This window comes from Hydra vulgaris, chromosome 01 (genome assembly GCF_038396675.1).
Source record: "Hydra vulgaris chromosome 01, alternate assembly HydraT2T_AEP".
In the NCBI taxonomy this organism is placed as follows: domain Eukaryota; kingdom Metazoa; phylum Cnidaria; class Hydrozoa; order Anthoathecata; family Hydridae; genus Hydra; species Hydra vulgaris.
The window spans coordinates 12,401,411-12,416,211 of NC_088920.1; the positions used below are offsets into that span (position 1 = coordinate 12,401,411).

A 14,801-nucleotide genomic window follows, 5' to 3' on the forward strand; every position below is an offset into this window, starting at 1 on the left:
TAAATGATGGCAAAGCTTCTGGTCCAAACAGCATTCCAACCTTTATTCTAAAACTTCTTGCTAATGATATTTCCTCAGTACTTGCTAAACTATTTAATCTCTCATTCACTACTGGTATATTCCCTAATATTTTGAAAACTGCATCTGTTAAACCAATCCATAAGAATGACTCAAAACTTGACTGCAATAACTATAGACCAATATCATTATTTTCAAATATCAGCAAAATTCTTGAAAAATTAATGTATTCTCATATCTACCACTTTCTTGATAATTCTAAGAGTCTCTACGGCCGTCAGTTTGGATTTCGTTTAAAACACTCTACTTCCCATGAACTTATTAGCATTACTGAAATGATTCGTGGTGCGATTGATAGTGGTTCTTCTGCCTGTGGCGTCTTTATTGATCTCCAAAAAGCACTTAATACAGTTGACCATAAGATTTTAACTGAAAAATTGTATCACTATGGTATTCGGGGTATCGCTAATGATTGGTTTTCATCCTATATTAACAATCGCAATCAGTTTGTCTCGATTAATGGATTTCAATCGACATGTAAAGTTATTAAGTATGGTGTACCACAGGGTTCTGTTCTAGGACCTTTACTTTTTTTAATATATATTAACGATCTGTCTCACTCTATAAATAATTCGATTGTTCATCATTTTGCTGACGACGCTAATCTTCTATGCATAAATAAATCACTCGCGCAGCTTTGTAAAAAAGTTAATTAAGATCTCCATCATTTGTGTCATTGCTTAAATAGTAACCGTCTTTTCTTAAATATCAATAAAACTGAATTTATTATTTTTCACCCTCCAAAAAAAAAGATTGATAGTAATAATGTGAAAATTAGAATTAATGGTAAAAGACTTTTCCCATCTAAATATATAAAATACCTCGGGATATTTCTTGACAAAAACCTATCATGGTACTATCAACTAATTCAATTAAATAAAAAAACTCTCACGTGCCAATAGTATGCTGTCATTAATACGACACTATGTTCCCCCACATGTTTAAATATCAATTTACTATTCCTTGTTCTTCTCACATCTAAGTTATTGTTGCACTGTTTGGGGTCAAAAAGGTAGTTTTCTATTACATCGTATAAACAGTTTACAACGCACTTCCTTAAGAATTATGACATTTTTTCCCTTACGTTCTAATATCGAAAATAGGTTTTCTGAACTAAAAGTTCTAAAATTTCAAGATCTTGTAAAGCTTTATAATTGTCTCTTTGTGATTGATTTTCTTCAAAATAAGCTACCAAATTCGTTCAATAATTTTTTTATTAAAACAAGTGACACACACAAATATTACACTCGAAATACTGAAAATTTTAACTTGCACACTTCCTTTTTCAGCACTATCAAATATGGCAAGCTCTCTATTAAAAATCAATGTATTTCTCACTGGAACCAAATAATACCATTTATAAAAAAAAAGATTTTAACTAAATACCCTTTTATTACTAACATTCTTCTTCTCAATCGAAACCAAATTAAGAAATTTATATTTGAGTGTATATTTAATGAGTATTAGTTTTATCTTTTATTACTATTGCTTTTTTTATATTACTGTATTTATAAAACTACTATTATTTTTATTTTATCCTGTCTTTTTTAACTCTACTAATATTACTATTATCATTAATTTATCTTTGTTTTTTAAATCTTATTAATATTATTTATAATAATAGTGATAGTGATTCAATTGTAGTAATAGTTTTTATGGTTATTGTCCTAATTTTTGCAATTGTTATGTTTATTTTATTAATTTCTGTCGTAGTTATAAACTTTACTAAAATTATTTTTACCATTAGTTATAATTTTTAGTAAAGTTATCATGATATAGTTACTATTTGTTTTTTTATTCACATTATTATTAATATTATTATTTTTATTATTTTATTATTATAATTATTAATATCATCTTTATTTATTAGTGCTTTATTTTCTTTTCTTTCTATTTTTTTTTCTATTTTTTTTTTTTTTACAGGTGTCACTCCATTGACTAGTTTTTAACTACATGAGTGACACCTAACCTTATTTATGTGAGTTTGTAAATATTATTGTAAATTTTCATATTTTTATGGTTAAATAAATGGATTATATATATATATATATATATATATATATATATATATATATATATATATATATATATATATATATATATTATATTTAAATAAAAAATTCCTATTAAGACAATTCAGTGTAAATTTCGCAGAAAATTGTTCAATCTTCGTCAGACCTAAAAAATATGTAAAGAGATCGTATAAAAGTGTCGTCACAAAAATGAATTTCTGATCAGCAACTTTCTTGACATCATTGCAGACTCTATAGTTCTTTGGTATATTTTTATGTTTTTTCAGATTTGCAACATCTGCAGTAACAATCTTAAGCTTAACAAATTGTTAGTTAAAAACTTCATTTTAGCTTTATTTATGCGTTAAGCTTTGAGCTATATTTCTATAAACTGGAAAATGTATCTTTTAGCTTTTTAATATTATTTAATCTCCCTTCATATTGAATCTTCTCTACTTATAAAAAAATAAGTGTAAAATAAAGTAACATATGTATATATATATATATATATATATATATATATATATATATATATATATATATATATATATAATATATATATATATATCAGTGTTTTTTGTTTATATTTACTTGTAACTAGGTAATTCGTGGAGTAGTTCGGTAATTAATAGATCAAAAGAAAAAGAATTTGAACAGCTATATCTGGATTCATTTGGAAACCCCATCAGCTACGATTTAACCAATGAAGAAAGCTTAAAACAACATTTAAAAAGTTTTACAACAAACAAAAATTTAAGTTATAAACAAAACAAAAATAATTGCGACCTTGGATTGTTTGCTGCATTTAATCTTCATTCTTTAGCAACAACAAATAAGTTGGCAAATAATATATCAGAGCATCAATGCAGCATACTAGGTCTTCAGCAACTTGAAGAATTTAGATATAAACCTTTACTTCATAAACTAGCTTATAAATCAAGCCTAAAAGATTTCAAAAAGCTTGTAATCTTACTTAACCAAATAGGTTATTTAACAATTAAGCTTGGAGAATTAAGTGGGAAATTGACACATTATAACGAAGCTGCAGTGATTTATCAATATATAACTACAATACTAGAAGATAAACTAAACGAGAAACTGATAAGTAACGAGGATAAACTTGATTTTAAAAATAAAAACAAAATAGATCCGGCTTCAAGACTTTCTCAAATACAAGACTTTATATTTTTGTTAATTGGAGGAGATAAAGCAAAAATGCCAGTTGTTCAAGTAGAAGCAGAAACAAATAAAAATTTATTATTAGTGTTGAGAGACAAAGTTAATGCTGAAATGCGTAATATAGATTGTCTTGAAAAATTATCAAGAAAAAAAACAAAAAATAAGATATTATATGTAAATACTGCAAAAAGTTTATTCAAAGTAATTGCTAAAGAGATGAAAAAATTTTTAGCAAATTTGCATAGAGATAGTGAACAACAAATGTTTACTCACGCACCTTGTAAATATGCCGTAATGGGTCTTGGTTCAATGGCTCTTGAGCAAATGACGCCATACTCAGACTTAGAATTTGCCATTCTTACAGAAAATGAAGATTATAAAAAAGATTTAGATCCTATGATAAGGAATTATTTTAAAAATTTAAGCTACTTAGTCAATTTTAAGATAATCAATATTGGTGAAAGCATTATTCCTACTAGTAAATATGGTTTAGATATGAGCCACTTTGTTCACGTAGCAGTTAACTCAGACCTTGGAGGCAAAGTTCCAACAGGAAGATTAGGAGCTGACAAACCATATGATCTTATAAAAACAATCAAATGGATGATTCATTATATGCGTGATAAAGATGACAAAGCCAGTCACATTGATAAAAACTTACCGCATATTTTAGAAAATGTTTGTTATGTGTATGGTCACAAAGAACTTGTAGAAAAATACCAACGTAAAGTAAAAACATTTTTGAAAAAAAACAATACAAATGATCCAAAAAAAAGATTAAACTGTGAAATCAGAGCAATTAAATTGTTAGAAATAGGAGCAGTTGAAATTGATTATCTTCAAAAGACTTCTGGTCAAGAGCTAAAAAAGATTTTGTTCAAAGGAGACCTTGATAAGTTAGAACCTAATTTACTTGAATCTGAAGGAAAATTGTTTAATGTTAAGCAGGAAATATACAGATTAACAGATCGTATGGTGTACAATTTTTGTCTCTATTATGGTGTTGTTGGGGGAAATACTTGGGATGCAATAGATGCACTTGCAGGTCAAGGAATTATAAATGCAGAAGCAGCAATCAATATAAAAAGTGCATTAACATTTTCTAATACGTTGAGATTAAAAACATATGCACATTATAAAGCCCAAAAGGAAGATATGGGCGTATTTTCAGGTTCCATTAGTTATGATATTAAAGAGCAAGTCATAAACATATTTTGTTTATCTGAAGAAAGTTTTGAAGAAAATGGTGGATTATTTCAATATTATTATACTGCTTTACCATTGTATGAAAAAATAAAAAAGTTTTGTAATCTACATAAACACTTGAATGATTTTGAGAAAAATAAGTACTTTAATGACACCAGCTTTTATGAAAATGATTTTGCAAATAAAGGTTTCATAAAATATCGATTAGCAAGATACAAGGAAGCTCAAATCTGTTTAGAAAACTCGTTAAACAGTTTAGAAAATCAAGATAAATTGTACCAAATACAAAATATTTTAGGAGACATATATAGAAATTTTGGCGATAACGATCAGGCTATTAAACAATATCAAAATTGTTTAAACTTATGTAAACAAATTTCAAACGTTGCAGGCTCCGATATTATCGTTTCTTTAAATAAACTAGGTTTAACATATGCTTCAAAAGGACAATATGATCAGGCAATCAGCTTTTTTAAAGAAGGGGTAATGAGCAAAGAGTTTTTGTATAAAAATTTAGTTCCTCAGGTTGACGCAGATTCTTTGAATAATCTAGGAACAGCATTTTATAATAAAGGTGAATATGACAAAGCTATTGACTACCTAAAGGAAAGCCTTAATATAGAAAAAAATATTTATAAAAATTTACCCCAATTATCTGTTGCATACATTTTAAATAATCTAGGGCTAGTTTATAATTCTAAAGGAGTTTTTGATCAGGCAGTATCATACTATAAAAACAGTTTAAACATGAAAAAATTAATATACAAAAATCAACCACATTTATCCATTTGTACTTCTTTAAATAACCTTGGGTTAGTTTATGTCGCTTTAGGAAAATACAGTAAAGCTATTAAATATTATGAAAATTGTCTAAAGTCGTTAAAATATATCTTTAAAAATAATGAACTTCATCCAGCTATTGCTGGTTTATTACATAATCTTGGGTCAGCCTATCAGTTCTTAGGAATATATGATCAAGCAATTCAATATTATGAGGATAGTCTAATAATGAGTAAAACAATATATAAGGATCAAACTCATCCGTCAACTGCTAAAACCATTAATAGCCTTGGAACATGTTATCATTGTCAAGGTCTATTTGATAAAGCAATAATATACTACAGAAAAAGCCTTATAATGAATAAAATCATCTTTCACAATAAACCTCACCCGTCTGTTTCAAATATTTTGAATAATCTAGGATCAGCGTTTCATGCTGTTGGACAATATGATCGGGCAATTAACTACTACGAGGATAGCTTTGAGATGAATAAATTAATCTATGCAGATAAACCTCATTTATCTATTGCTTCTTCATTCAATAATCTTGGGTTAGCATACTATGATAAAGCTCAATATGATAAAGCAATAAATTTTTATAATGACAGCCTTAATATTAAAAAAATAATTTATAAAGAAAACCACCCAAGTTTTGCTGAATCTTTAAATAATCTGGGTATAGCTTATGATGCTAAAGGACAACATGATGAAGCAAAACGCTGCTATGAAAAAGGTTTATCGATAACAAAAATTATATTTCAAAGTGAGCCTCATTCAAGTGATGCTGCTCTATTCATTAATCTTGGTTTGAATTACTTTTTTAAAGGTTTATATGATCAAGCCATTATGTACTATAACGAAAGCCTAAATTTAAGCAAACATATTCACCAAGTTCAACCTCATCCAGATATCGTATACTCTTTAAACAACTTAGGATTAGTTAGTACAGCTAAAGGAAATTATACTCAAGCACTTAGTTACTATAATCAAGGTCTTAATATGACAAAATTGATTTATCAAGATTACTTACACCCAGAAATTGCGGCATTTCTGAACAATCTTGGGTCAATTTACCACATTAACGGGCAATATAATGAAGCAATTCATTTCTATGAGGAGAGCATAAAAATAAAAGAGCTCATATACCATAATGAAAACCATCCTTCTATTGCTGATTCTTTAAACAACAAAGGTTTATCATACATTTCCAAAGGACAATATGAGCAGGCTCTTGATAACTTTGAGAAGAGTCTTAAGATAAAAAAAGACTTGTACAGGGAAGAACAACATCCGTCTGTTGCAATATCTTTAAATAATTTAGGGTTAGTTTATGACTATATGGCAAAATATGATCGGGCAATTAAATACTATGAAGAAAGCTTAAAGATTAGCAAATTAATCTATGAAGAAGAACCTCATTCAATGATTGCTACTACTTTGAATAGTTTAGGATTATTGTATAATTCTGTAGGACAATATGATCAAGCAATTAATCACCTTCATGAGAGCCTTAAAATAACAAAATGTCTTCACAATGATGAAAATCATGCAGATATTGCTCCAATATTAAACAATCTTGGATTAGTTCATAACTCCAAGGGACTATACGAACAAGCCATTGATTTCTTTAAGGGCAGTATAGCCATAAAAAAACTTATCTTCAGTAATGAACATCATCCCTCTATTGCTGATTCGATAAATAATCTAGGCTTAGCTTACCATGCTGTAGGAAAATATAATAAGGCAATTGAGTACTTTGAAAACAGTCTGAAGATATTTAAAAAAGTATATGGTAGTGATCAACACCCATCAATTGCAAATTCTTTAAATAATTTAGGGTCAGTTTATGATTCTAAAAAAAAATACGATTGTGCAATTCACTACTATAAAGAGAGCTTAAAAATAAGAAATACTATCTATAAAGACCCCCATCCAGATGTAGCTGAATCTTTAAATAATCTTGGGGTGTCTTATTTTTTTAAAGGAGAATACGAAAATGCAGTTGTTTATCATGAAAATTGCTTGAACTTAAAAAGACTTATATACAAAAACCTACCTCATCCCTCTGTTGCAATTTCTTTATATAATTTAGGGTCAGTATACAGTACTATGGGAAAACACGACCAGGCAATTACTTATTATGATGAAAATCTAATTTTAAACAAAACCATCTATAAAAGTGAAAATCATCCGTCGATTGCCGCTTCCTTAAACAATCTTGGATTATCCTATGCTGACATGGAGCAATATGATAAAGCTATTAGTTATTATGCTGAGAGTTTAAAAATAGCAAAATTTATCTATCAAGATGAGCCACAGTCTGATTTGGCCGATTATTTAAATAATATCGGTTCAGCTTTTCATGCTAAAAAACAATACAACCAAGCCATTATTTTTTATAAAGATAGCTTAAATATGAAAAAAGTAATCTTCAAAGATGAGGCTCATAAGTCCATAGTTGTTTCTTTAAATAATCTTGGGTTAGTTTATCATGCTGAGAAGCAATATAATATGGCAATTAACTGCTTTGAGGAAAGCTTGAAAATGAACAAACTTATAAACCAAGATAAACCACATGAAGATTTAGCTGATTGTTTGAATAATCTAGGATCTATTTATGCTACGATAAAACAATATGATCAAGCAATTAAATATTTGTTGTTAAGCTTAGAGATGAAAAAAACTCTTTACCATAATGATCCTAGCCAAGATATTTCTGATTCTTTTTACAACATTGGATCAGCTTATAGTGCTGCAGGGCAATATGATCAAGCAATTATATACTATAGCCAAGCTTTGCAAGCAGCTTCAGTTTTTCATGATAATTCTTTCACGCTAATAATTAAGGATCTTTTATTTAAAACAGTTTTTTTATTTTCAGAAAAATATTATTTAAATCCAAATAACATAGCTGTAAAAATATTTTATTTTGCTTTGCAAAAAGTTAATTTTGCAGATATTTATCATTTTCTTACTCAATCACATAATAATAACGATATAAGTGAACAGAGTCAACACCATAATAACGATCTAAGTGAACACAATAAACACGATAATAAAGAAACAAGCGAAAAGAGTAAACACTTAAATAAAGATGCAAGTAGACAGGGTAAACAAAATAATAAAAACGCAAATGAGCATAGTAAATACAATAACAACGATGCATACGAACACAGTAAAGAAGGTAATAACAATGAAAGTGAACAAAAAATATTAGAAATGATAGATGAATATAAATTAGCACTGATATTTCAAAGTAGAGAAAATTCAGAAATGGTAGATAAAATATGCAATAAATTAGAAGAACTAACAGGAGAAAATCGCAAAAGCATTAAGTTATGGTTAGCTATTGTAGAAAGGCGAGCAAATGAAGTAGAAAACTTGTTTAACGCTGGAGTCAATTTAGAGTATTTGCCTTTTGCCAAAATCACACCGTTGGTACAAGCAATTGTTAATGGCGATTTTAATACTTTATCAATACTGATTTCAAGCGGAGCTGATATTAATAAACCTAACAATAATGAAGATCAAGCTAGCCCTTTATATTGCTCTTTGGGATATTATGGACAACCAATTGATATGAAAATAGTTGAATTTTTACTTAGAAACGGATCTGATGCCAACAAACCGATGTTTGACAAGGACACACCAATGCATATGGCACATTACTATGGGCACAAAGAAGCTATAAAATTGTTATTGCAACACAAAGGCAACATTAATGCCCAAAATGTAGAAGGTAAAACACCATTACATTGTTTATTAGAAACTAAAAATGTAAACTCAGTTATTAAGTTAGAAATAATAAAAGAATTTTCGAAGTTTTATAGTTTGACAGCAAATGACCAAAATCGTAAAACTGTAATAGACTATGCAAACGAACATTTATCGGAAGCATTGTTATTACTTACTATATAAGACGTTAATTCCATTTTAACAGATCGCCAATTTAATTTATTAGAGTTTAATTAATTACGTTTATTTGCTGATACTTTTGTTGGTGTCAAATGAACTTATTGTAAATTTTAACTTAACTGATTGTCAGTATCAAATGAAATATATGTATTTTAACTTTGTTTGCATATTATTTATTTATTACCTTTTAGAAAAAAAATGTTTAACTAATATAAAGCTTAATATTAAACTAAAACACAAATATTAAACTAAAGGAAAAAAAAATCAAATGCCTAGCTAAAAAAATTCAGTAAAATTTTTAAATCTTTTTTTTTTTAATATTTGTGTTTAGTATTGTTTTATACAAAACTAACTAATAATATATTTTTACTAAGCGATACTAATCATATATTTTTAAAAAAGATTTATTTTATAATTTTGAGATGTTTTTTATCCGCGAATGATTTATTATTGCTTTCTTAAGAAATTCTTTTACAGTCAAAAAAAGTTTCTCTGTTTTTTTTATGGCTGAAAATTAATTTTTTTTTTTTTTTTGCTAAAAGCGTAAAGTAGCATTAAATATTTTAAATTTTATCAAAAAATATTACTGTAATGTAGTATTTTTTTGTATAACATTGTTTAATCCTTGACACGGTAGGTGATTACAAAAGTTATATTAGTTAGCACTTACCGTTTAAGAAAACATTTTTTTAAACGTGTTTTACTTTGTCTATTTTTTTCTATAAAAACCATTTAGGTTAATGTAAATTTCCTAGTACAGGTAACTTAACCCCAGGCAATATTTATTTGGTATACTTTTTATACCTAATTTATTATATAAAATGAATTATAATATTAAGATTCAAGATTTAAAAAAGAAAAAAAAAATTCGAAAAAAGTAATAAAAGTTGATATATTATATGCCGACGAACAACTGCAGAAGCTCTTAGAGTTTTAAACAACGGCGAAGAATTAAAAGAAAAAAAAACGCATAAAAAAAAGGAACTTAAGAAACAAAAAGTTTCGTCTAAAACAATACATTGGGAGAAATTATTTAGCGGATAATTTTAAATCTTAAAATAAAATGTTTCTTTTTTTAGTAATCATATTAAATTTATGCATGTTTTTTTTAAGATAAAATAAATTAAATTAAAATCAAAGTGTACGATTTTTTCATTCATGGTAGGTAAAGAGTCAATAACGGAAGATGGTGCCATATCACGTTAGGTGAAGAAACTAGATTTTACAAAAAATAACATTAAAAAAACAATTTTACTAAAATTTGAATAATACAAATTAGTTAATAATTGAGTACAATTATTATTACGAAAATCCTAAATTTAAATCTGTTGCGGGTTTAGAGTTATGAAGTTTTAAAGTCAAAAGTTTTCTCATAGCCACGGTATTCAGAGTAATAATTTTTAAGTTAAAAGTCTTCTTAAAAGTCACGACAGCGAAAGACATGACCCTTCGTCTTTTTTGAGGACGCAAACATGCGTATCTTTTGGTAAAGGTTTACATGGGCTAAAACTTTCTAATAGGAGGGGTGGAGGGGATTCAAATTTTTATATTTTTTTGTTTAACCAGTTATTCTTAACTAACTTTTTTTTTAAGAGTTCACAAAACAATTCAGTTTTTGCTAATTTTTTGTGGTTGGCCTTCTACTTCTATTTTTATCATTTTAAAAATATTAAAAAACTTAAAAAATAGAAATCTCAGAAGCGCATTCTTTGCGTGTAAAGTTACATTAATTTTTGTTAAAACTTAAGCAATTTAAATTTTGATTTAATTAATTTGAACTATTTGGAATAAAAGTTGTAAATAAAAATTTAAATAAAAAAGTTGTATATAAAAATTTTAACAAAAATAAACATTATCTAATGTAAAAATTGTTTTTACTTTATTTGGCTAAAAAATACTTTTAATTTTATTAATGCTATTAATTTTGCAAATTTAAATATAGATTAAATTGAAAGTTATTGTAATAAAAAGTAACAAGCTATTTTTAAATCAAAATTAATAAACTTTTTAGAAATCTCTCAGTAGAGGAGACCAAGATTGGTTGGCGGCAAGGGTAGTTACCGAACTGCGTTTATCTTCAGAGCCTTTCACCAGAAAGAGACAAAAATTACACAGAACCTTCCTAATTGACCATTTTATCATTCACTTAAGTATTGTATATAAATTAAATAAGTTAATAAAGTCAAATAATAAAAAAATAATTGTGGTGAATACTTAAATATCCAAAGCCTTTGAAAAACGAAAGTTCAAGTAATTTAGAAATATTTCAGGAAACGTTTACTATTTTTAAAAAATTGGAAAATATAGTTGGAACTAGCTACAGATACAAAGTATGTTGAGAGCTGAGACAGAGTCTGTTGAGAGCTGAGACAGAGTTTGTTCGCAAAAAAAAAAAAAAAAGCAGAAAGCTATACAAAAAACGTTTAAAAGGAAATTCTTAGCTTATTTAAATTTACAAGGCAACCCTTTTACTTTTAATAATTACAAAAATTGATTGTTGTATTGAAATTGAAGTAGAAGGCTAAATATTTATACTGAAAAAAAAAGCCTTAAAAAAAGCCCAAAAAAATTCATTGAGAAAAATTGGTAAACAACACCTAAAAAAAGGTAACTGTTGTTTTTAAGTACTGATAAGTTACTAATTGTAAGTCCTGTTATGAGGAGGGTCTTTTAATTAAGAGATACTGCACAAATTCAGTAAAATATTTTAGGCAGTTCCTATTCCGTTCTATTAAAGTTAATAACTTTTAAAAATTAAAAAAATGTAATGGAATAAAAATTGTTTTTTATCCGTTGGTTTCTTTTTAAGTTTATTAAAGTTAATGAGTTGATCAGTCTAAACTTCTCCAAAAAAAAAAGAAAAGTTTTTTAAACATAGGAGGATATACACAGAACTACACTTAGGATATTACCTAAAAGACGACAAAAAATTTTTTTTAGCGTATTGAATTATCAGTTTTTTCAATATTCAATTCTCATTTGAGCAGCCGTAGCGCAGTGGTTTCTCAGAAGCTAGAGATCCGTGGTCAAACGCCTCCTCAGGGTAAGTTTTATAACATCGGTAAGAAAAGAGGCGGGATTTTCCTTTCAAATGTTCTTCCGCGATGCTCTGTAATAAAACCGTGAGGACTTCTTGGGGCACCTAAAATAAACTTCAATAAAGTTAATTTTAGGTGTCTTTACTTGATGCCAGGGGGTTGTGTTTTTATAAAAACATGTTTTCTTCCATTTAATGCAAAATAAAATAACAAATTCTCTGCATATGCTAGATATGTAATAGAATTTAAAAATTACACAATGGCTCAGTAAGAATTTAAAACAGCAATTAAGCACAATAAAGTTTTTAACGTTTTCAATTGCTGTGAGTCAGCTAGATTTTTACAAAAAAAAATCACTGTTTTGTGAAATTTTGCCAAACAAGCTTTGCAGTCCATAATATACAACTTAAGTTTTTTTTTCTTTTTTTTTGGAGTGAAAAAGTTTCTTTATGCTAAACTTTAAACATTTAATCATTTAACAAGGTTCAAGTAGAGGGCCGAAGTATCTGATTTAAATGTATAAAACTGTCGTTTTCAGTTGAATTAAGTCATTTATTTTTGCGATGAAAGTCTTGTACCAAAGAAGCCATCTCTACTTCAGCCGTACCGCAAACTTGATCTGAAGCCTCGGTTACAAGTTTGATCTCTCCTTGATTATTTTATGAAAAATGCTTTACATCTTGGAGAAAATATTATTGAAAGTATTGTTTTTTAATTACAGATATAAATAAAGATAAAAACCTAATTAATTAATTTTAATTAATTAGGTTTTTATCTGAGATGTGAGCAGAGTTTGTTAAGTAATATTTTTACGATTAAATTAGGTCTATGTAACCATCTGCTTAGGAATTGATAACTGCCATTATGAAATTTAAAACTTGGTTTGTTTTTATAGATTCTGCTTTCATTATTTATTGTAATGACAACTTATTCACGTATGTGCGGCCATTTCATATTAATACAAGAAGCATGGGTTAAAGTAAAAAAGGTATTCCGTTGTATCACTGGATTATCTCTGGACCGATAATCCATTAATACAACGGAAAACAAAACATTTTTATGTCACTTCTAGCATACCTAGATAATTTAGCTATAAATATCTAGCAACCTTAATTCACTATAGATTACATCTTATTCTAAACCACATTTAGCCGTAAACTTAAATAACGAATTAAACTTTTTTTTCAACATGTGTGATGGTTTGTTACATTTAAAATGATACCGCAATGCTCTGTTTGCAATGGTCATCCACCTGGCATGGTTAGTTTTCTAGGATTTTGGTTTGCTAAATAGGAAAAACAATATAATACCAAGTAAGTATAAGTCAGAGCTTAAATGACTTTTTGCTTATTTTTGACAAAGTAAAACTTAATTTCATTTCCGATTGGTCCAGACCATCCGTTTGATCTCGACATATGTCATTTGAGTTTTTGAACTTGATGTCGTAGAGGCAGTTCATTACCATTTATTTGACAAATGAGCTAATGCACAGGTCTCTTTAATTCTAATTCAAATAAAGCACAATTTAAAAATCCGGTAAAGATAGTTACTCTGTCACAACTCATGGCATCTAGTTTAGATGTATCAATATTGTTTTGAATTAAAGATAAATTTATACTTGCTGTATCCATGTCCTGACGCAGTTACTACATGTCCCAGATACTTTGAGCCTGGTTCTTGTACTAAAACTACATGTTATTCAGTGGTAATTTTTTTTATACTTTCTCTTTGTTAGTATTAATAATTAAATTTTGTATCTTATTTTGTTAAATCAACTTGCAAGCAATATAGCATGAGAATAATTTTTTTGTCTAAAAATTGAACTTTGGTTTTTCTTTTTGTGGTTTAATACTGGCTTGCGCCAGCATTAAACGACATCGGTAAGGAAGGAGGCATAAAGTAAAAATGCTCTTTCGCGGTGCCCTCTGATAAGACTGTTAGGACATTTTATGCACCTTAAATAAAAAGTACATTTTATATTAAACCCAATTTAATTGGAGAGATGACAGGATGATCCTTTGCGGACCAACTAAAATGACTTACTGGATACTAAGCAGTTTGCATAATCAAAATGTCTAGTATTCAATTCACGTTTGCTGTGGTATTTTGTTGTAGCACGATTATCCAACAGGCAATTTAAACAACAACATTTTGAAAATCCTACTTGCATACCCATTAATATACCAATAACTTCAAGATCTCCGTAGAGGTTTCATTAATGAATTTCGTATTTGATTGACTTAAGTAGATATCCATATTGTCATAAGTCTTTTTAAGATAATCAAAATGAACAATAAGAAACCATAGATTGACGTTTCCATTATTCGAAAGTACTAATTTCTCTTTAGATAACGATAGGTCTATTACAAGATCGTTCAATTGTTCTTGAGTTAACAGCTTTGGCTCAAAATTTTTATCTTCTAATGTGATCAAGACCTACAGACGATCCGAGAACGCCACCAATTGCACCTTCATCACTATTTGCATAAATCTTTGAGGGAACCTTTGAGGGAATTTAAACCATTGTCTTGAGAAATTAAAATAGATATTTCTTCACCATGATTCACTGGTCTACGTGCTGAATCCAATACTT

At 27.9% G+C, this 14,801-nt stretch overlaps 1 protein-coding gene across 2 annotated transcripts in view; it reads left to right on the forward strand.

Moving 5' to 3' along the window:
• Positions 1 to 9,337, forward strand: part of LOC124810504 (uncharacterized) — a 36,250-nt gene extending 26,913 nt beyond the window's left edge. For both annotated transcript variants that reach the window (XM_065787420.1, XM_065787419.1), the window contains exon 2: positions 2,692 to 9,337. In XM_065787420.1, coding sequence (XP_065643492.1) covers positions 2,692 to 9,173 — 6,482 coding nt within the window. In that variant the 3' untranslated portion in view covers positions 9,174 to 9,337. The remainder of the gene's footprint in view (positions 1 to 2,691) is intronic.
• Positions 9,338 to 14,801: the final 5,464 nt, after the last annotated feature.